Below are 20,868 nucleotides of genomic sequence, written 5' to 3' on the forward strand. Positions count from 1 at the left end.
GTTGGAAGCTCCCGTCAATCAGGCTGTGGGCCCGGGTCACGTGTCTCTCACCGACTTTACAAAGAAAGGCTGACGCGGTTGCCGGGCGGAGCTGCAGGTCGGCGGGAGCGGGGTCAGGAGATTAATAAACTGCGGGTAGGCCGCGCCGCAGGGTTTATAAAGCTGGAGAACGGCCTCAGGCCCGAATGAGATCCAGCGGCCCGGTCTGCCCCAGAGCTCAGGTAGGCCTCAGTGCGGCATCGGCAGCGGGTGGAGGTGGAGCAGCGTGGCAGAGCGACTACAAGAGGCCCCAGAGGCTCAGGTAGGCCTCAGTGCGGCATCGGCAGCAGGTGGAGGCGGAGCAGCATGGCAGAGCGACTACAAGAGGCCCCAGAGGCTCAGGTAGGCCTCAGTGCGGCACCGGCAGCGGGTGGCGGCGGAGCAGCGTGGCAGAGCGACTACAAGAGGCCCCAGAGGCTCAGGTAGGCCTCAGTGCGGCACCGGCAGCGGGTGGAGGCGGAGCAGCACGGCAGAGCGACTACAAGAGGCCCCAGAGGCTCAGGTAGGCCTCACCAATCTCCAATCTCAGGCAAGGAGAGAGGTAAAAAGTATTCAAGGTGTGACGTCATCACAAAACAGGTAGGTGATTGGTTGGAGTATTTCTCTCGTTTTAAAACTTTAAGTCTGTGGTTTATAGTTTTTAAGGTTGCTGCAGACACTGCGACACATCAGGGAGGGGGAGAAGTACCTGGACTCTGTGTATCAGGAGGTGGTCACACCTATGAAGTTAAGTAACTCAGATGTAGCCCATGGTCAGGGACAGGACGGTGTGACTATGAGTGAGGCAGGTACGGGGATCCAGGAGGTAGAGCTGGAGGAGCTGCAGCCCTTGCTCTTGTCCAACAGGTTTGAGGTTCTTACTCCCTGTGGGGACGGGAGCAGGGACTGCAGGGAGGATGAGCAACCTGGCCACAGCACCGTGGAACGGGGGGCCATTCAAGAGGGGGAGTAAATAGAAATGTTGTAGTGGTAGGGGATAGTATTATTAGGGGGATAGATAGAGTTCTCTGCAGCCGAGAGCTAGAGTCCCAAAGGCTGTGTTGCCTACCCGGTGCCAGGGTTAAGGACATCTCCTCTGGGCTGGAAAGAAACTTGCAGTGGGAGGGGGTGGATCCAGTTGTCGCGGTCCATGTTGGTACAAACGACGTAGATAGGACTAGGAAGCCAGTTCTGTTAAAGGAGTATGAGCAGCTAGGGGTCAAATTAAAAAACAGAACCTCAAGGGTAATAATCTCTGGATTATTACCTGAGCCACGAGCGAATTTGGCTAGGACAAATAAAATTAGAGAGTTAAATGCGTGGCTCAAAGACTGGTGTGGGAGAAATGGGTTTTGCTTCCTGGGACACTGGCACCAGTACTGGGGCAGGAGGGAGCTGTTCCGTTGGGACGGGCTTCACTTGGCCAGTGCTGGGACTAGAGTCCTGGCGGATCATATAACTAGGGCTGTAGAGAGGGCTTTAAACTAACTCGTGGGGGGAGGTTCCTAGAGAGCAAATAATAAAAATGACAACAGAGAAGGTCATAGACTTAGGTAGCAGTGTGGAAATTAAAAACCAGAGCATGTCAGGAAGGGGCAGAAGGTATGGAGTAATAGGTAAAGTAATAAAAAGGGCAAAAGCAGGAACTAAGTGTCACAAAACATATTTGAAAGTTCTCTATCTGAATGCATGTAGCATTCGTAACAAAATAGACGAGTTAATGGCACAAATAACTACATATGGGTATGATCTTGTGGCCATTACAGAAACATGGCTGCAGGGTGACAATGCCTGGGAATTAAACATACCAGGTTATTTAATGATCAGGAAGGACAGGCAGGAAGGAAGGGGAGGTGGGGTGGCTATGTGAATAAAGGAAGGAATCACTGTAATACAGAGAAATGATATTGGGTCAAAAGATCAGGATAATGAAACAGTTTGGGTGGAGGTAAGGAATAATAAGGGGGAAAAAACACTAGTGGGCATCGTCTATAGGCCTCCGAACAGTTGCAACTCTGTTGGACGGAGTATCAATCAGGAAATAGTTGAGGCTTGTAATAAGGGAGCATCTATAATTATGGGGGATTTTAACTATCATTTTAATTGGACAAATCAAATTGGGCAGGGCTGCCTTGAGGATGAGTTCATTGAGTGTATTAGGGATGGGTTTCTTGAGCAGTATGTAACTGAACCGACCAGGGGGCAAGCAACCTTAGATCTGGTCCTGTGTAACAAGACAAGATTAATTAAAAATGTCCTAGTAAAGGATCCCCTTGGAATGAGTGACCATAGCATGGTTGAATTCCATATTCAATTAGAGGGTGAGAAGGCTGGATCTCAAACAAGCGTGCTAAGCTTGAATAAAGGAGACTATGAAGGTGTGAGAGCGGAATTGAGTAGAGTGGATTGGGAAAATAGATTAAAGGGTAAGACGATACATGATCAGTGGTGTACATTTAAGGAGTTATTTTACAACTTCCAAAAAAAAAATATTCCACTGAGAAGAAAAGGGTGTAAAAGAAAAGACAGCCATCCGTGGCTAAGTAAAGAAATTAAGGAGAGTACTCGACTAAAAACAAGGGCATATAAGGTAGCCAAATCTAGCGGGAGGATCGAGCATTGGGAAAACTTTAAAAGACAGCAAAAAATAACAAAAAGATTGATTAAGAAAGGGAAGATAGATTATGAAAGTAAATTAGCAAAAAATATATAAACAGATAGTAAGAGTTTTTATAGTTATATAAAAAGAAAAAGGGTGGCTAAAGTAAATGTTGGTCCCTTAGAGGATGAGACTGGGAAATTAATGGTGGGAAATATGGAGATGGCAAAAACACTGAATGAATATTTTGTATCAGTCTTTACAGTAGAAGACACTAAGAATATCTCAACTCTGGACAAACAGGGGGCTATAGGGCGGGAGGAGCTAAACACGATCAAAATCACTAAGGAAGGGGTACTCGGTAAAATAATGGGACCCAAGGCGAATAAATCACCTGGACCTGATGGCTTACATCCTAGGGTCTTGAGGGAAGTGGCGGTAGGGATTGTGGATGCATTGGTAATAATTTTCCAAAACTCCCTGGACTCAGCAAAGGTCCCGGCAGACTGGAAAACTGCTAATGTAATGCCCTTATTTAAAAAGGGCAGTAGACAGAAGGCTGGAAACTATAGACCGGTTAGCCTAACATCTGTGGTAGGTAAAATATTGGAGTCCATTATTAAGGAGACAGTAACATGACATTTGGATAATCATAATTTAATAGGACAAAGTCAGCATGGTTTTATGAAGGGGAAGTCATGTTTGACAAATTTGCTGGAGTTCTTTGAGGAAGTAACATATAGGGTGGATAAAGGGGAACCAGTGGACGTAGTGTATTTAGACTTCCAAAAGGCATTTGACAAGGTGCCACACAAAAGATTATTGCTTAAGATAAAAAATCATGGGATTGGGGGTAATATTCTGGCATGGATAGAGGATTGGCTATCTAACAGAAGGCAGAGAGTTGGGATAAATGGTTCATTCTCGGACTGGCAATCAGTAACTAGTGGTGTTCTGCAGGGGTCAGTGCTGGGCCCCCAACTCTTTACAATCTATATTAACGATTTGGAGGAGGGGACCGAGTGTAACATATCAAAGTTTGCAGATGATACAAAGATGGGAGGGAAAGTAGTGAGTGAGGAGGACATAAAAAACCTGCAAGGGGACATAGATAGGCTAAGTAAGTGGGCAGAGATTTGGCAGATGGAATACAATATTGGAAAGTGTGTGGATATGCATTTGGCAGGAAAAATCGTAGAGCAAGTTATTATCTTAATGGCAAGAAACTGGAAAATACTGAAGTACAAAGGGATCTGAGGGTCCTGGTGCACGAAACTCAAAAGGTTGGTATGCAGGTGCAGCAAGTGATTAAGAAGGCCAATGGAATGTTGGCTTTCATTGCTAGGGGGATAGAATATAAAAATAGGGAGGTATTGCTTCATTTGGACAAGGTATTGGTGAGACCGCAACTGGAATACTGCATACAGTTTTGGTGTCCATACTTAAGAAAAGACATACTTGCTCTCGAGTCAGTACAAAGAAGGTTCACTCGGTTAATCCCGGGGATGAGGGGATGGACATATGAGGAGAGGTTGAGTAGATTGGGACTCTACTCATTGGAGTTCAGAAGAATGAGAGGCGATCTTATTGAAACATATAAGATTGTGAAGGGGTTGGATCGGGTGGATGCGGGGAGGATGTTCCCGATGATGGGTGAAACTAGAACTAGGGGGCATAGTCTTAGAATAAGGGGCTGCTCTTTCAAAACTGAGATGAGGAGGAGCTACTTCACTCAGAGGGTGGTAGGTCCATGGAATATGCTGCCCCAAAAAGCTGTAGAAACTACATCATTACATAAATTTAAAACAGAAATAGACAGTTTCCTAGAAGTAAAGGGAAAAAAGAGTTATGGGGAGCGGGCAGGAATTTGGACATGAGTCTAGGTTCGGATCGGTCATGGCCCTGTGGGTAGCGGAGCGGGCCCAGGGGCCATGTAGCCTGACCCTGCTCCTATTTTGTGTGTCTAATTCTGTTAGATTCAGGAGATGGTTCTGTGATAGTAGATTGGCGGTTAGGATCAGATCAGCCATGATCTTATTGAATGGCGGAACAGACTCGAGGGGCCGATTGGCCTACTCCTGCTCCTATTTCTTATGTTCTTATGTTCCGCCGGACGGCAGCGGTGAGGCTTTTTCTCGATGACAGGCCCGGGTTACGCGCCGCCATCTTGGTGGAGGAAGGACAGACCGGTTCTACCTGCAGCACGGCGCATGCACGGCCATCTTTGTATAGGAACAGAGAGTGGGCGGGGCATCAGGGTCCCAGTGACCCAGAAAGACAATCACTGACTCATTGATTTTATTCTCACTCTGCACACAGTGGGTGTAGAACTGAACCCAACCAGAGCAGATGGAGGGCAAAACTGGGAGTGGAGGAAAGAAATGTTGGAGATGGTGCGATGGGTTTAGATTTCAGCACAGGGAGAATGGAGAGTGTGTGGGATGGGGATTTACAACTTTGGGGGAACAAGAGAGGAAAGAATGTTCCATAGAAACTAGAATTGTCTGTTCTGAATTTCTATCCTGTACTTACAGTGATGACTTTTGTAAACTCCTTTTACAGGGTATTAGAAGGGGAGGATTTAAAGTCGGGAAACTCAAACCAAACATACAAACATAGACGATAGGAGCAGGAGTAGGCCATTCGGCCCCTCGAGCCTGCTCTGCCATTCAATGAGATCATGGCTGATCATCCAAATTCAGTACCCTGTCCCTGCTTTCTACCCATATCCCTTGATCCCTTTAGCCTTAAGAAATATATCCAACTACTTCTTGAATATATTTAATGAATTGGCCGCTACTGCCTTCTATGGTAGCCTCTCTGGCCACAGGGGATGTACCAGAGGACTGGAGAACAGCTAACGTAGTACCATTATTCAAGAAGGGTAGCAGGGATAAACCAGGGAATTACAGGCCAGTGAGCCTAACATCTGTGGTAGGGAAATTATTGGAAAAAATTCTGAGGGACAAAATTAGTCTCCACTTGGAGAGGCAAGGATTAATCGGGGATAGTCAGCATGGCTTTGTCAAGGGTAAATCATGTCTGACAAATCTGATTGAATTTTTCGAGGGGGTGACTAGGGGGGTGGATGAGGGAAATGCTGTGGATGTGGTTTACATGGACTTCAGTAAAGCTTTTGACAAAGTCCCGCATAGGAGACTGGTCAAGAAGGTAAGAGCCCATGGGATCCAGGGTGCCTTGGCGCGTTGGATCCTAAACTGGCTGAGTGGCAGGAGGCAGAGGGTGATGGTCGAAGGTTGCTTTTGTGACTGGAAGCCTGTGTCCAGTGGGGTACCTCAGGGATCGGTGCTGGGTCCCTTGTTGTTTGTGATCTACATAAATGATTTGGATGAGAATGTAAAAGGTATGATCAGTAAGTTCGCAGATGACACGAAAATTGGTGGGGTGGTAAATTGCGAGGAGGAAAGCCTCAGGCTACAGGATGATATAAACGGGTTGGTCAGATGGGCGGAAAAGTGGCAAATGGAATTTAACCCTGAAAAGTGCGAGGTGATGCATTTTGGATGGACAAATAAGGCAAGGGAATACACAATGAGTGGTAGGACCCTAGGAAGTACAGAGGGTCAGAGGGACCTTGGTGTACATGTACATAGATCCCTGAAGGCAGCGGAACAGGTAGATAAGGTGGTTAAAAAGGCATATGGGATACTTGCCTTCATTAGCCGAGGCATAGAATATAAGAGCAGGGAGGTTATGATGGAGCTGTACAAAACGCTGGTGAGGCCACAGCTGGAGTACTGTGTGCAGTTCTGGTCGCCTCACTATAGGAAGGATGTGATTGCTTTGGAGAGGGTGCAGAGAAGATTCACCAGGATGTTACCTGGGATGGAGCGCCTCAGCTATGAAGAAAGACTAAACAGGCTGGGGTTGTTTTCCTTGGAGCAAAGAAGGCTGAGGGGGGACCTGATTGAGGTGTACAAAATGATGAGGGGCATAGATAGGGTAGATAAAGAGGAACTTTTCCCCTTAGTAGGGGGGTCAATAACAAGGGGGCATAGATTCAGGGTAAGGGGCAGGAGATTTAGAGGGGATTTGAGGAGGAACTTCTTCACCCAGAGGGTGGTTGGAATGTGGAACTCAATGCCTAAAAGGGTGGTAGAGGCAGGAACCCTCACAACATTCAAGAAGCATTTGGATGAGCACTTGAAATGCCATTGCATACAAGGCTATGGACCAAATGCTGGAAAATGGGATTAGACTGGACAGGGATGGATGGGCGGCGCAGACACGATGGACCGAAGGGCCTCTTTCTGTGCTGTAAAACTCTATGACTCTATGGTGGAGAATTCCACAGGTTCACCACTCTCTGGGTGAAGAAATTCCTCCTCATCTCTGTCCTAAATGGCTTACCCCTTATCCTTAAACTCTGACCCCTGGTTCTGGACTCCCCGACAATCGGGAACATCCTTCCTGCATCTAGTCCTGTCAGAATTTTATAAGTTTCAATGAGATCCCCTCTCATTCTTCTAAAGTCCAGCGAGTATAAGCCCAATCGACCCAATCTCCCCTCATACGTCATTCCTGCCATCCCAGGTATCAGCCTGGTGAATCTTCGCTGCACTCCCTCCATGGCAAGAACATCTTTCCTCAGATAAGGCGACCAAAACTGCACACAATACTCAAGATGTGGTCTCACCAAGGCCCTGTACAACTGCAGCAAGACATCCTTGTTCCTGTACTCGAACCCTCTCGCTACGAAGGCCAACATACCATTTGCCTTATTAACCGCCTGCTGCACCTGCATGCTTACCTTCAGCGACTGGTGCACAAGGACACCCAGGTCTCATTGCACTTCCCCTTCTCCCAACCTATTGCCATTCAGATAATAATTTGCCTTCCTGTTTTTGACGCCAAAGTGGATAACCTCACATTTATCCACGTTATATTGCATCTGCCATGCTTCTGCCCAATCACCCAACCTGTCCAAATCATACTGGAGTTTCTCGGCATCCTCCTCACAGCACACATGCCCACCCAGCTTTGTGTCATCTGCAAACCTGGAGATATCACATCTCATTCCCTTGTCTAGATCATTAATATATATTGTGAATAGCTGGGGTCCAAGGACCGATCCCTGCGGTACCCCACTAGTCACTGCCTGCCACTCGGAAAAAGACCCGTTTATTCCAACTCTTTGCTTTCTGTCTGCCAACCAGTTTTCTATCCAAGTCAATAACTTGCCCCATCACAACACGATCTGACAGAGTCACTTGATTCATCAGGACCTGAATATCATTGGCCTTTTTCTCTGTTCTGTCTGCGGGAAAAGATTTCAAACATCAGTGTGACTGGAAAAGCACCGAGACACACACACCCGAGTGAGAGTGTTCCAGTGCACTGACTGTGGGAAGAGTTTTAACACAGCCTGAAAAATCATCGCACCATTCACAGCTGGGAGAAACCGTACATGTGTTCTGTGTGTGGACGAGGCTTCAACCGATTGCCCAACCTGCAGAGACACAAGCACACCCGCACCATAGAGAAAGCGTGGAAATGTGGGGACTGTGGGAAGGGATTCAATTCCCCGTCCCACCTGGAAACTCATCGATGCAGTCACACCGGGGAGCGGCCGTTCAGCTGCTCCGTGTGTGGAAATGGATTCACTCGGTCATCCCACCTGCTGCAACACCAGCGAGTTCACACTGGGGAGAGGGTGTTCACCTGCTCCATGTGTGGGAAAAGATTCACTCAGTCATCCACCCTGCGGAAACACCAGCTTGTTCACTCTGACAAGAGACCTTTTAAATGTTCTAAGTGTGAACTGAGCTTTAAAAGTGCAAGTGGTCTGCTGAGACACCAACGCATTCACACCGGGGAGAGACCGTTCACCTGCTCCAAGTCTGGGAAGGGATTCACTAATTCATCCAACCTGCTGATACACCAGCGAGTTCACACTAAGGAGAGATCTTTTAAATGCCTGGGCTGCGGGAAGTGCTATAAAAGTTCCGGGGAACTGATGAGTCATCAACGTGTTCACACTGATGAGAGGCCGTTCAGGCGCTCTCACTGCGGGACTGGGTTCAGGCGGTCATCTAAACTCACTGTACACCAGCGCACTCACACTGGGGAGAGACCGTTCACCTGCTGCATGAGTGGGAAGAGATTCACTCGCTCATCCCACCTCACTGATCATCAACTTGTTCACACTAATGAAAGACCTTTTAAATGTTCTGACTGCGAAGAGCTTTAAAAGCAAAAGGAAACTGATGCAACACCAACGTACTCCCACTGGGGATTGGCCGTTCACCTGCTCTGTGTGTGGGAAGGGATTCACTCGTTCATCCACCCTGCTGATACACCAGCCAGTTCACACTGGGGAGAGGCCGTTCACTTGCTCCGTGGGTGGGGAGGGATTCAATCGGTCATCCAACCTGCTGAGACACCAGCCAGTTCACAAGTGACTGCAGGGGTTGGATTCTGCTGTTGTTGCTGCTGTTAATCACATTCAGGACTGAACCATGTTCATTCTGACAGTTGGGTTTTGTTTCTGCTGAAGTTAATAACCCTATAACTGGGCTGGAGTTTAATATTCCGGATATGTGTCAAATAAATCAGCTTTGTTTTCAATGCATTTTTGTAGATTTTTGTCTTCTCACCTGAGTGTTTAGCATCACCTGGCTGGAGCTCACTACTACACAGAAGTGTCAGTAGGAGAGCATTTTGGTGACAGTGACCATAATTCGGTGAGATTTAAGGTAGTCATGGAAAAGGACAAAGATGGACCAGAAATAAAGGTTCTAAATTGGGGGAAGGCCGATTTTAATATGATAAGGCAGGATCTGGCCAAAGTGGACTGGGATCAGCTACTTGTCGGAAAATCCACATCAGAGCAGTGGGAGTCATTCAGAAAGGAAATAGAGAGAGTACAATGCCAACATGTTCCTGTAAAGGTCAAGGGTGGGACCAGCAAGTCCAGGGAACTCTGGATGTCAAGGGATATACAAGAATTGATTAGGGAAAAAAGGGAGGCTTTTGGCAGATACAAAGGACTAAAAACAGTGGAAGCCCTAGAGGAGTATAAAAAGTGCAGGGGGGTACTTAAAAAATAAATTAGGAGAGTGAAGAGGGGGCATGAAAAAACACTGGTGGGCAAAATAAAGGAAAATCCCAGGGTGTTTTATAAGTATATTAATGGCAAGAGGATAACCAGGGAAAGAGTAGGGCCCATTCGGGACCAAAGTGGCAATCTGTGTGTAGAGCCAGAAGATGTAGGTGAGGTTTTAAATGAATATTTTGCATCTGTGTTCACTATGGAGAAGGATGATGTAGGCATAGAAATCAAGCAGGAGGATTGTGATTTACTTGAACAAATTAGCATTGAGAGGGAGGAGGTACTAGCGGTTTTAGGGGGCTTAAAAGTGGATAAATCCCCAGGCCCAGAGAGATGTATCCCAGGTTGCTCTGTGAGGCAAGGGATGAGATTGCAGGGGCTCTGACACAAATTTTCAGAACCTCTCTGGTCACAGGGGAGGTGCCAGAGGACTGGAGGACAGCTAACGTAGTACCATTATTCAGGAAGGGTAGTAGGGATAAACCAGGGAATTACAGGCCAGTGAGCCTAACATCAGTGGTAGGGAAATTATTGGAAACAATTCTGAGGGACAGAATTAGTCTCCACTTGGAGAGGCAAGGATTAATCAAGGATAGTGTTAAGTCCGTGAATGATTGAGACACGGACTAGCAGGAGAGAAAGCAAACAGATCTTTACTGGTGGAAGTCAATAACGAAACTAAACAACAGAGGCTCTCTAGCGCTTTTTATACAGGGGTGGTCACTGCCGGTACTGCAGTCTGAGACCAGTTATTCTCTTAAAGGTACATACACAACAATTCCTCCCCTTTTAGATAAACAGTACATAACATTCATTTAACAACTAAATGATAACGAATTACAATCACAATTACTGTTAATAGATACAGTGGTTAAGTTTAAGCAATTATAAGTTCAGTCTTTGAGGAGGCTGCCTGATTCTGTCTGGATAGACAGGTTCTTCTGGCAATGTTGAGTCGGAATCAATGTCGTTGTTTGGTTCATCTGCTTCCAATATTATCGGTTCTGCGGTAGCTGCAATTGGAACGTCGATTTCATTACCAGGTGTATCAGATCATGGTGTGGAGTTGACGTTTTCCAGTGACTCTAGAATCTGGTCAGCATGGCATCTTACAATGCTCTCCCCAACGTCCACGGTATACATGAGAGGTCCATGTCATGTACAAATCATTCCTGGCTGCCATTTCTCAGTGCGGTAGTCCCGGGCCAAAACTGGTTGACCTATCTTAAAACTCCTGGTCGGCCTTTCATTCATATTCTGAAACTGCCTGTTCTCCACATCTCTTCGGACGTTTGGCTTAACCAAATCCAAGTGGCATCGTAGTCTTCGATTGAAGAACATCATGGCTGGAGTTTGGTTGGTAACCGCATGTGTCGCATTCCGGTAGGCAAACAAGAAGTTGTCCACCTTGTGTTGTAAGGGTATATCTTCATTACATATTGCCTTGATAGCCTTCATGAATGTTTGGACAAACCTCTCGGCCAATCCATTAGTGGCTGGATGATATGGGGTAGATGTGTAATGCTTAACACCATTGTTCTTTAAGAACCTCCGGAACTCTTCAGACATAAACTGTGGTCCATTGTCAGAGCAAATCTGTTCAGGCAGCCCATTCCTGGCGAATATGGTTCGTAAAACTGTGATAGTTTTTTCCGTGGTGGTTGAGGACATTTTTATTACCTCTGGCCACTTTGAATGTGCATCCACCGCAATTAAAAACATCGAGTCCATGAAGGGACCAGCAAAATCAATGTGCACCCTTTGCCATGGAGATGAGGGCCACTCCCATGGATGCAGAGGAGCTTGTGGTGGGGCGTTTTGGACCTTCTGGCATCCTGCACAGCTCTTGGTCATCTCTTCGATTTCTCTATCGATTCCCGGCCACCACACAAACGCTCTGGCTAAGCTCTTCATTTTTACCCCACCCAGATGACCCTCATGAAATTCATTGAGCACTCTATCCATCAACTTAGGTGGAATTACTACTCTGGATCCACACATCAAGGTTCCTCTGCACACTGACAGCTGTTCTCTTCTCGGCGAGAATGCTGGCAGCAGTGGTTCGCCATGTGCTGGCCATCCCTTCACCGTTAAATCATAGACATGTGATAGTGTCGGGTCATTCCGTGTTTCCTTTTCTATGTTTGCATTCATCACGGGAAGACATTCGACTATGGTTGAGTGGAATAACTCCATTGGATCCACTGCAAGGTCTTCTTCTTCCACCATCGGCAACGGTAGACGTGACAATCCATCAGCATTTCCATGCTGTTTAGTTCCTTTGTACTCGATGTCATATTGGTGTGCCCCTAGGAAAAGGGACCATCTCTGCAGCCGTTGTGCTGTCATTATCGGTACGCCCTTCTGAGGGTTGAAAATGGAGACAAGAGGTTGATGATCGGTTAGTAGAGTAAATTTTTGACCGTGCAGGTAGTGATTGATCTTCACCCCCCACACTAGGCTGAGGGCCTCTCTGTCAATCTGGGCGTAGTTACGCTCGGCAGAAGTTAACGAGCGTGACGCAAAAGCTATCGGCCTCTCCAAACCATCAAGGAATTTATGTGACAGTACCGCCCCAATGCCGTAGGGAGACGCATCACACGCCAGCCTGATTGGCAGTGCTGGGTTGCAGTGAGCCAATACTTCCTTTGAAGTGATTAAGTCCTTACTCTTCCGAAAAGCACGCTAACAATCATCGCTCCATTTCCATGCAACCCCCGTTCGTAGCAGGGCGTTCAGTGGGTGCAGAATTGTCGACAAATTCGGCAAAAACTTATGATAGTAATTCACCAACCCGAGGAATGACCTCAGTTGCGACACATTTTCAGGCGCTGGGGCCTTAACAACCGCTTCAATTTTGTCAGGGGACTTATGTAACCCCTCTTCATCAATCACGTGGCCACAATACGATATCTGTTTCTTAAAAAATTCGCACTTGGGGCGGTTGGCTCGTAGCCCATGTTCCCGTAGTCTAGTGAGCACCTGTTCTAGGTTGTTAAGGTGTTCACTGTCATCTTCACCTGTTACAAGGATGTCGTCCAAGTAACACTGAGTCCCCGGATTCCCTTGCAGGACTTGTTCCATCACTCTTTGCCATATCGCCGGAGCCGATGCTACTCCGAATACCAATCGATGATACTGGTAAAGACCTTTGTGAGTGTTTATCATGAGATACTTCCTAGAGGACTCTTCAACCTCCATCTGCAAATATGCTTGTGCTAGGTCAATTTTTGTAAAACGCTTTCCTCCAGACAGCGAGGCGAAGATGTCTTCTATCCTTGGAAGAGGATATTGTACTGTGCGAAGGACAGGGTTCACCGTCACCTTGAAATCCCCACAGATGCGAATCTTCCTTGGCTCTCCGGCCTTATTGCTTAACGTTTTCTTCATGACAGGAACGATGGGTGTCGCCCACTCGCTCCAGTCGACCTTAGACAACACGCCTGCCTTCTCCAGATTCTCCAGCTCTGCCTCGACGGCTGGGCGAATTGCATATGGTACCGGTCGTGCTTTGAAAAACTTGGGAACTGCATTCTCTTCTATTTTTATCGAGGCGGTTACGCCATTAAGCGTGCCCAGTTCTTGTTGAAATACCTCTTTGGCGTTAGCTAAGATTGTTGACAATCGTCCAGGAGTGACGTCTTCATCTTCTTTACCGTCCATCGTCATTGCATGAATGGAGTGCCAATCTAAGTTTATCTTCCTGATCCATTCACATCCCAATAACGGTGGTCCACCATTTGGCAGTATGTAGAGATACAATTTCCGTATTTTCTTGCCGTTGTATTCGACAGGCACCCTTATTTTTCCTCTGGGGTATACTTTTTGCCCCGTATACGTCGTCAAGATGATGGATGTCTCGCTCAAGGATATGTGTGAGAATAGCCGCTCGTAATCTCGTCGATTCATGATGGTTAGCGCTGATCCTGTATCCAATTCCATTTTAACTTGGGACCCTGCTATGGTGAGGGTGACGCAAATGGTTCGGTAATCCTCTTTTGCGATTACATTGTGAAGTTTGAGACAGCTTAGTCTCCTGTTCCCAGATTCACTATCGCTCATCTGGTCTTCGGAACTACTGTCCGTCATCTTTTGTACTTTCTTGTACGGTTCCTGAGTAGCATTTTTGTTGTCGCTGGTCTTCTTCCCAGACCTGCAAACTCGTGCAATGTGTCCCATCTTCCCGCATTGCCTGCATATTTTGTCTTTGGACCAGCAGTCCTTCTGGTCATGGTTAGTTCTGCCGCAGCGATAACATTTTGCAAATCCCCGTGTCATTTCGTGGGTGCCGTATTCCTGTGGTTTTTGTTGAATTTCTGCAGCTCCCCTGGCTGCTGCTTCATATGATACTGCCATGCTGAAAGCCTTATCTAGCGTCAGCTCTTTCTCTGAGAGTAACTTCTTCTGTGTTCCTTCACTCAGGAGTCCACAGACAAATTTGTCGCGTAGGGTATCTGCCAGTCCTGCTCCAAACTGGCAGTGCTTTGATAGCTTGCATAGTTCCGTAATGTATTCAGCATTGCTCTCATCTTTATGCTGAGTTCTCCTGTGGAATTTAAATCTTTCTGCTATCAACAGCGGTGCATGGTTTAGGTGTTCCTGTTGGACAGCAACAATTTCGTTAAAACTCTTCACCTTCGATTTGGCTGGAGTAATCAGGTCCCGCAATAGGCCGTACGTTCTAGCGCCCATTAAGTTTAGCAATATCGATGCCTTTTTCTCCTCAGCTATGTCGTTTGCCTCGAAATATACCTTGACTCTTTCCACATACGTGGTCCAGTCCTCTATTGTATTATCAAAAGCAGTGATACAGCCAGTCTTCGGCATCTTACAAATCTAAAATGGCGCCACCCGCGCTTTGTCTTCTTCCCCGATTTAACAAAATGGCGCCTCCCGTGCTTTGCCTTCTTCCCCGCTGATTAAGATGGCGCCTCCCGCGCTTTGCCTTCTTCCCCGCTGTTGCTAGCGCTGCTTTCCACGGTTCCCGTTGCAACCTGCAGCTCCTTGCGGTTTCTTGCGCATTTAATATTTCTTTTTTTTATTATTTTCCCGTCGTGGAACAACCCTGTGGGAATCTTGTCTCCCTCTTCTCGGGTGTATACGCAGCCCGGCTTCGTAGCACCGGCCGCGCCCTGTGTGCTCCACCCTCTCTCTCTCTTCTTCCCGACAACGCTGCTCGGCCCCGTTGCAAACCACCCGCTCGAGTTCGCGACAGCCGCAGCCCAGGAAGGATCAGTGCACTACCTGCCACCAGCCCGATTAGCTGAAGCACCGTCGACAGGAACCAGGCCCCGCTTCCGACAGCTTCTCCAGCAATCTTCAACTCCACTAACACAGGGGCGGATGCCCACGGTCGACGCCCGTTTCTACTGCCTCTTACTTTCTTTTATTTCTGGCCTCGACCTCTGCTCACTTTGCTGTAGGAATGGATCCCAGGAGGTGGTGCAGACTGTAGGTAGGTTCGTATCTGCTCGTCGCCAGTATTACGCCCGTGAATGATTGAGACACGGACAGCAGGAGTTGAACAAAACAAGTCTTTACTGATGGAAGTCAATAGTGAAACAGCAGAGGCTCACTAGCGCCTTTTATACAGGGGTGGTCACTGCCGGTACTGCAGTCTGAGACCAGTTATTCTCTTAAAGGTACATACACAACAGTATTGTGGCCACGTGATTGATGAAGTGGGGTTGCATAAGTCCACTGACAAAATTGAAGTGGTAGTTAAGGCTCCAGTGCCTGAAAATGTGTCGCAACTGAGGTCATTCCTCGGATTGGTGAATTACTACCATAAGTTTTTGCCAAATTTGTCCACAATTCTGCATCCACTGAAAGCCCTACTACGAACGGGAGTAGCATGGAAATGGAGCGATGAATGTAAGCGGGCCATTCAGAAGAGTAAGGACCTAATCACTTCAAGAGAGGTATTGGCTCACTACAACCCATCACTACTGATAAGACTGCCGTGTGATGCGTCTCCCTACGGCATTGGAGCGGTACTGTCACATAAATTCCTTGATGGTTCAGAGAGGCCGATAGCTTTTGCATCATGCTCGTTAACTTCAGCTGAGCGTAACTACGCCCAGATTGACAGAGAGGCCCTCAGCCTGGTGTGGGGGGTGAAGAAGTTCAATCACTACCTGCACGGTCAGAAATTTACTCTACTAACTGATCATCAACCTCTTGTCTCCATTTTCAACCCTCAGAAGGGCGTACCGATAATGACGGCACAACGGCTAAAGAGGTGGTCCCTTTTCCTAGGGGCACACCAATATGACATCGAGTACAAAGGAACTAAACAGCATGGGAATGCTGATGGATTGTCACGCCTACCGTTGCCGACGGTGGAAGAAGAACTGGCAGTGGATCCAGTGGAGTTATTCCACTCGACTATAGTCGAATGTCTCCCTGTGACGAATGCAAACATAGAAAAGGAAACACGAAATGACCCGACACTCTCCTGGGTCTATGATTTAACGGCGAAGGGATGGCCAGCACACGGCGAACCACTGCTGCCAGCATTCTCGCCGAGAAGAGAACAGCTGTCAGTGTGCAGAGGAACCTTGATGTGTGGATCCAGAGTAGTAATTTCACCCAAATTGAAGGATAGAGTGCTCAATGAGCTTCATGAGGGTCATCTGGGAGGGGTAAAAATGAAGAACTTAGCCAGAGCATTTGTGTGGTGGCCAGGAATCGATAGAGAAATCGAAGAGATGACCAAGAGCTGTACAGGATGCCAGAAGGTCCAAAGCGCCCCACCACAAGCCCCTCTACATCCATGGGAGTGGCCCTCATCTCCATGGCAAAGGGTGCACATTGATTTTGCTGGTCCCTTTATGGACTCGATGTTTTTAATTGCAGTGGATGCACATTCAAAGTGGCCAGAGGTAATAAAAATGTCCTCAACCACCACGGAAAAAACTATCACAGTCTTATGAACCATATTCACCAGGAATGGGCTGCCTGAACAGATTTGCTCTGACAATGGACCACAGTTTGTGTCTGAAGAGTTCCGGAGGTTCTTAAAGAACAATGGTGTTAAGCATTACACATCTACCCCATATCATCCAGCCACTAATGGATTGGCCGAGAGGTTTGTCCAAACATTCATGAAGGCTATCAAGGCAATATGTAATGAAGATATACCCTTACAACACAAGGTGGACAACTTCTTGTTTGCCTACCGGAATGCGACACATGCGGTTACCAACCAAACTCCAGCCATGATGTTCTTCAATCGAAGACTACGATGCCGCTTGGATTTGGTTAAGCCAAACGTCAGAAGAGATGTGGAGAACAGACAGTTTCAGAATATGAATGAAAGGCCGACCAGGAGTTTTAAGATAGGTCAACCAGTTTTGGCCCGGGACTACCGCACAGAGAAATGGCAGCCAGGAATGATCTGTACACGGCAAGGACCTCTAATGTATACCGTGGACGTTGGAGAGAGCATTGTAAGACACCATGCTGACCAGATTCTAGAGTCACTGGAAAACGTCAACTCCACACCACGATCTGATACACCTGGCGATGAAACCGAAGTACCAATTGCATCTACCGCAGAATCGGTGATATTGGAAGCAGACGAACCAAACAACGACATTGATCCCGACTCAACCTTGCCAGAAGAACCTGATATCCTAAAGAGGCATTATCCAGACAGAATCAGGAAGCCTCCTCAAAGACTGAACTTATAATTGCTTAACTTCAACCAATGTATCTAGCAACCGTAATTGTAATTGTAATTACTTATTATTTCGTTGCTAAATGAATGTTATGTACTGTTTATCTAAAAGGGGAGGAATTGTTGTGTATGTACCTTTAAGGGATACCTGGTCTCAGACTGCAGTACCGGCAGTGACCACCCCTGTATAAAAGGCCCTAGCAGGCTTCTGTAGTTTCAGTTTCCAGGTTGTCTCCATTCAGTAAAGACTTGTTATAATCAACTCCTGCAGTCCGTGTCTCAATTATACACGGACAAAATAACCTTTGACTCCACACGGCCTGACCGTGGTCATCTTGTAGACCGTACATACTGCAGACACAGTGCACCAGTGGTGGAGGGGGTGGATATTGAGTCCTGTGGCAGGGACGCTGGTGAAGTGGATTTCTCTGTCCGTGAGTTTTGAGGCATTGCTAGTGGTGTTTTTCACCACTTTCCACCATTTAAAATACCTTGCTGCCAGTTTATTAAAGCCATTAACAGCGGCTCGGGTGGGACGCACCAATAAAAGAGGCCTTGTTTCCCTCACAATGACAGGCCTGAACCCGAGTTAGAAAACATTTAGTAATTAAACCAGACTGGGCAGGGCCTGAGGTGCGAGTTAGTAACAGAAAATTGGTGGCCAGCGTACTTCACACCAGGGCTGAGGACCCGGGGACTCGGGTTTCTGTATCATTTATTTATTAATTTAGTTTATTGCCCAATCTCAATCAGACGGGCGGGTCATCTTGCTGTCTGGTGGAGGCGAGGTTCCCCAGTGGAGGGCTCTCTACACGGGGGTCCTTCCCTGCACCATTGGGGATCTGGGGTGGAGACTGTTGCAAGGAGCTGTCGTGTGCAACAGTTTTTAAGCTCCTTTCTGGACTCCAAGGCCAGCTGTGGTTTTTGCGGCCTTGAGGAGTCCATGGGCCGTGTATATATTCAGTGTGAGAGGTTGCAGCCCCTGTATAGTTAGTTACCTGAAGGGGCTGCTCCTCAACTCTTGGGTACACTTTAGCCCCACGCTCCTAATCTTTGGCCGCCCGGTGCGGTGGGGGGTGAGTAAGTCGGAGGATCTTCTCCTGGACTTGTTCTTGGGCCTGGTGAAAACAGCAATTTGTAGGTCCAGGATGGGCAGGGCCCATGGGGGGGTCACTCTGGCTGCCTGCCTCTCTCCCGCGGTCTTGTCCCTGCCCGGGTGGCCCTGGAGAGGGAACAGGCGGTGTCCACCGGTTCATTTGATACCTTCCCCGACTGGTGGGCACGGAAGGTATCAAGAGGCGATAATCAATCCTCACAATCACATTGTGATTTAATTATTAATTGTGTGTGTGTCATAAATACATTTCTTCTATTTTGATACAAAAGCTCTACTAGACATGTTAAACTACTAGTTATTTAATCAGGGCTGCAGCTGCTGAAAGGTTGACTGTACTGAGGTTTGTGGCCAGAGCTGGCAGACGTGTTGTTCTGAAGTCTGATGTCTCACACCTGAAGAGTCTGTTTATGTCGTGTTGTAATGACCTTTTTCTGTTGCCTGGTGTCAGAAATAGAAATCAAAGGGAGATGATGCCCCACTCTGTTAATCAACTCTTTGACACATTTCCATGCATTTCCTTTCTTAATTTACAAAGATCACAACTCCATTAGTGAACAATGGATTGCCAGTCTGCCACTTTTTAGTGAGGCTTGAAAGGATTCACTGTGAAGCTACACCTGCCCATCTGTCTGTGTGTCACTGTGTTTGGATTGTGTTAGACAACAGTCCTAATACCTCACCTACATACATTACAATTTTTGAAATGTTAGATTGTACTTGGAAGAAGTTGAGTTTGAATCTGACAATTCTGAAATTGGGAGCTTTTAATGATTTCTGTTTTTCACGTAACTATATAGTGATCTGATCAGTCAAAGCAAATTAAAAGATGCTGCTATTTACTGAACACAACTGAATATTTCTACAAGGATGTTATCGCAGTCTTCCTCAGTATTAACTACACCCCCCAATTTAGTGTCATCTGCAAATTTTGAAATTGTACTTCTGATTCCCGAGTCCAAATCATTCATGTAAATGGTGAACAACAGTGGTCCCAGCACCGATCCCCGTGGAACACCACTTCCCACCTTCCGCCCGTCTGAGTAAATACCTTTAACTCATCCCGTCACTATAACTGGACTTGTCTCCATTCCCGTGCCGAGGGGATTGCTGTACCAGACGGGAGGGGCAACATTTGGGGACTCTCGATTCTCCACCAATTCCCATTCCCCTTCTTTCTGGTGGATAATGGAGGTGCCACAGTGTGTAATGTGCAAGTCAGTAAGAATTGTCAGCGAGGATTAATCAGCACTTTCTAATTGGAGATGTTAATCAGTGGAACCTTTCAGACACTGAATTGTAGATTTTGTACCAAAGATTAATTTAGGATTGAAGTAAAAGTTCATAATTTTATTGTAAAATAATTCAGGGACTCTCATCAGAAATTAAGGGGAAAGATCAGACAGCGGTTCTTAAACAAACACTGCAGCCCCGACAACTCAATTAGCTATATATCCAGAATATTAAACTCCAGCCCAGTTATAGGGGTTATTAATATCAGCAGAAACAAACCCCAACTGTCAGAATGAACATGGTTCAGTCCTGGATGTGATTAAGAGCAGAATCCAACCCCTGCAGTCACATGTGAACTCGGTGATGTGTCAGCAAGTTGGATGAATGATTAAATCCCTTCTCACACACGGAGCAGGTGAATGGCCTCTCCCCAGTGTGAATTCGCTAGTGTGTCAGCAGGTTGGATGATTGATTAAATCCCTTCCCACACACGGAGCAGGAGAACGCCCTTTCCCAAGTGTGAACACGCTGGTGTGTCAGCAGTTTGGATGACTGATTAAATCCCTTTCCACACACTGAGCAGGTGAATGGCCTCTCCATGGTGTGAACTTGCTGGTGTGTTAGCAGGTGGGATGAGCGAGTGAATCCCTTCCCACACACGGAGCAGGTGAATTGTCTCTCCCCAGTATGGACTCGCTGGTGTAGAATGACATTAGATGACTGCTTGAACCTCTTCCCACAGTGAATGCAGCTGAATGATCTCTCGTCAGTGTGAACTCGCTGATGTGTCTGCAGAATGCACAAGCGAGTGAATCCCTTCCCACACATGGAGCAGGTGAACGGCCTCTCCCCAGTGTGACTGCATTGATGAGTTTCCAGCTGGGACGGGTAATGGAATCCCTTCCCACAAGTTCCCACATTTCCACGGTTTCTCCATGGTGCTGGTGTCCTTGTGTTTCTCCAGAGTGAATGATCAGTTGAAGCCTCGTCTACACACAGAACACGTGTACGGTTTCTCCCCGCTGTGAATGGTGTGATGTTTTTTCAGGATGTGTAACTGCTTAAAGCTCTTTCCACAGTCAGTGCACTGGAACACTCTCACTCGGGTGTGAGTGTCTCGGTGCTTTTCCAGTCACACTGATGTTTGAAAT

General features: G+C 47.0%; 1 protein-coding gene and 1 pseudogene across 1 annotated transcript; both read left to right on the forward strand.

Annotated features, from left to right (window-relative positions):
- Positions 1-20,868, forward strand: part of LOC147118854 (uncharacterized) — a 305,497-nt pseudogene that overhangs the window by 194,416 nt on the left and 90,213 nt on the right.
- On the forward strand, positions 7,107-9,209 carry LOC147118855 (uncharacterized). Its single transcript, XM_085984639.1, has one exon. The coding sequence runs from the start codon at positions 8,046-8,048 to the stop codon at positions 8,826-8,828; it is 783 nt and encodes a 260-aa protein (XP_085840765.1). The 5' UTR covers positions 7,107-8,045; the 3' UTR covers positions 8,829-9,209.

The sequence above is a fragment of the Somniosus microcephalus genome, chromosome 4 (genome assembly GCF_052327205.1).
Source record: "Somniosus microcephalus isolate GS21.2 chromosome 4, FLI_Smic_1.0, whole genome shotgun sequence".
Taxonomy (NCBI): Eukaryota; Metazoa; Chordata; class Chondrichthyes; order Squaliformes; family Somniosidae; genus Somniosus; species Somniosus microcephalus.

Excerpts from the sequence above, each read along its gene's own strand:
- LOC147118855 (XM_085984639.1), top strand. The coding sequence starts at position 8,046 with ATGTGTTCTGTGTGTGGACGAGGCTTCAACCGATTGCCCAACCTGCAG.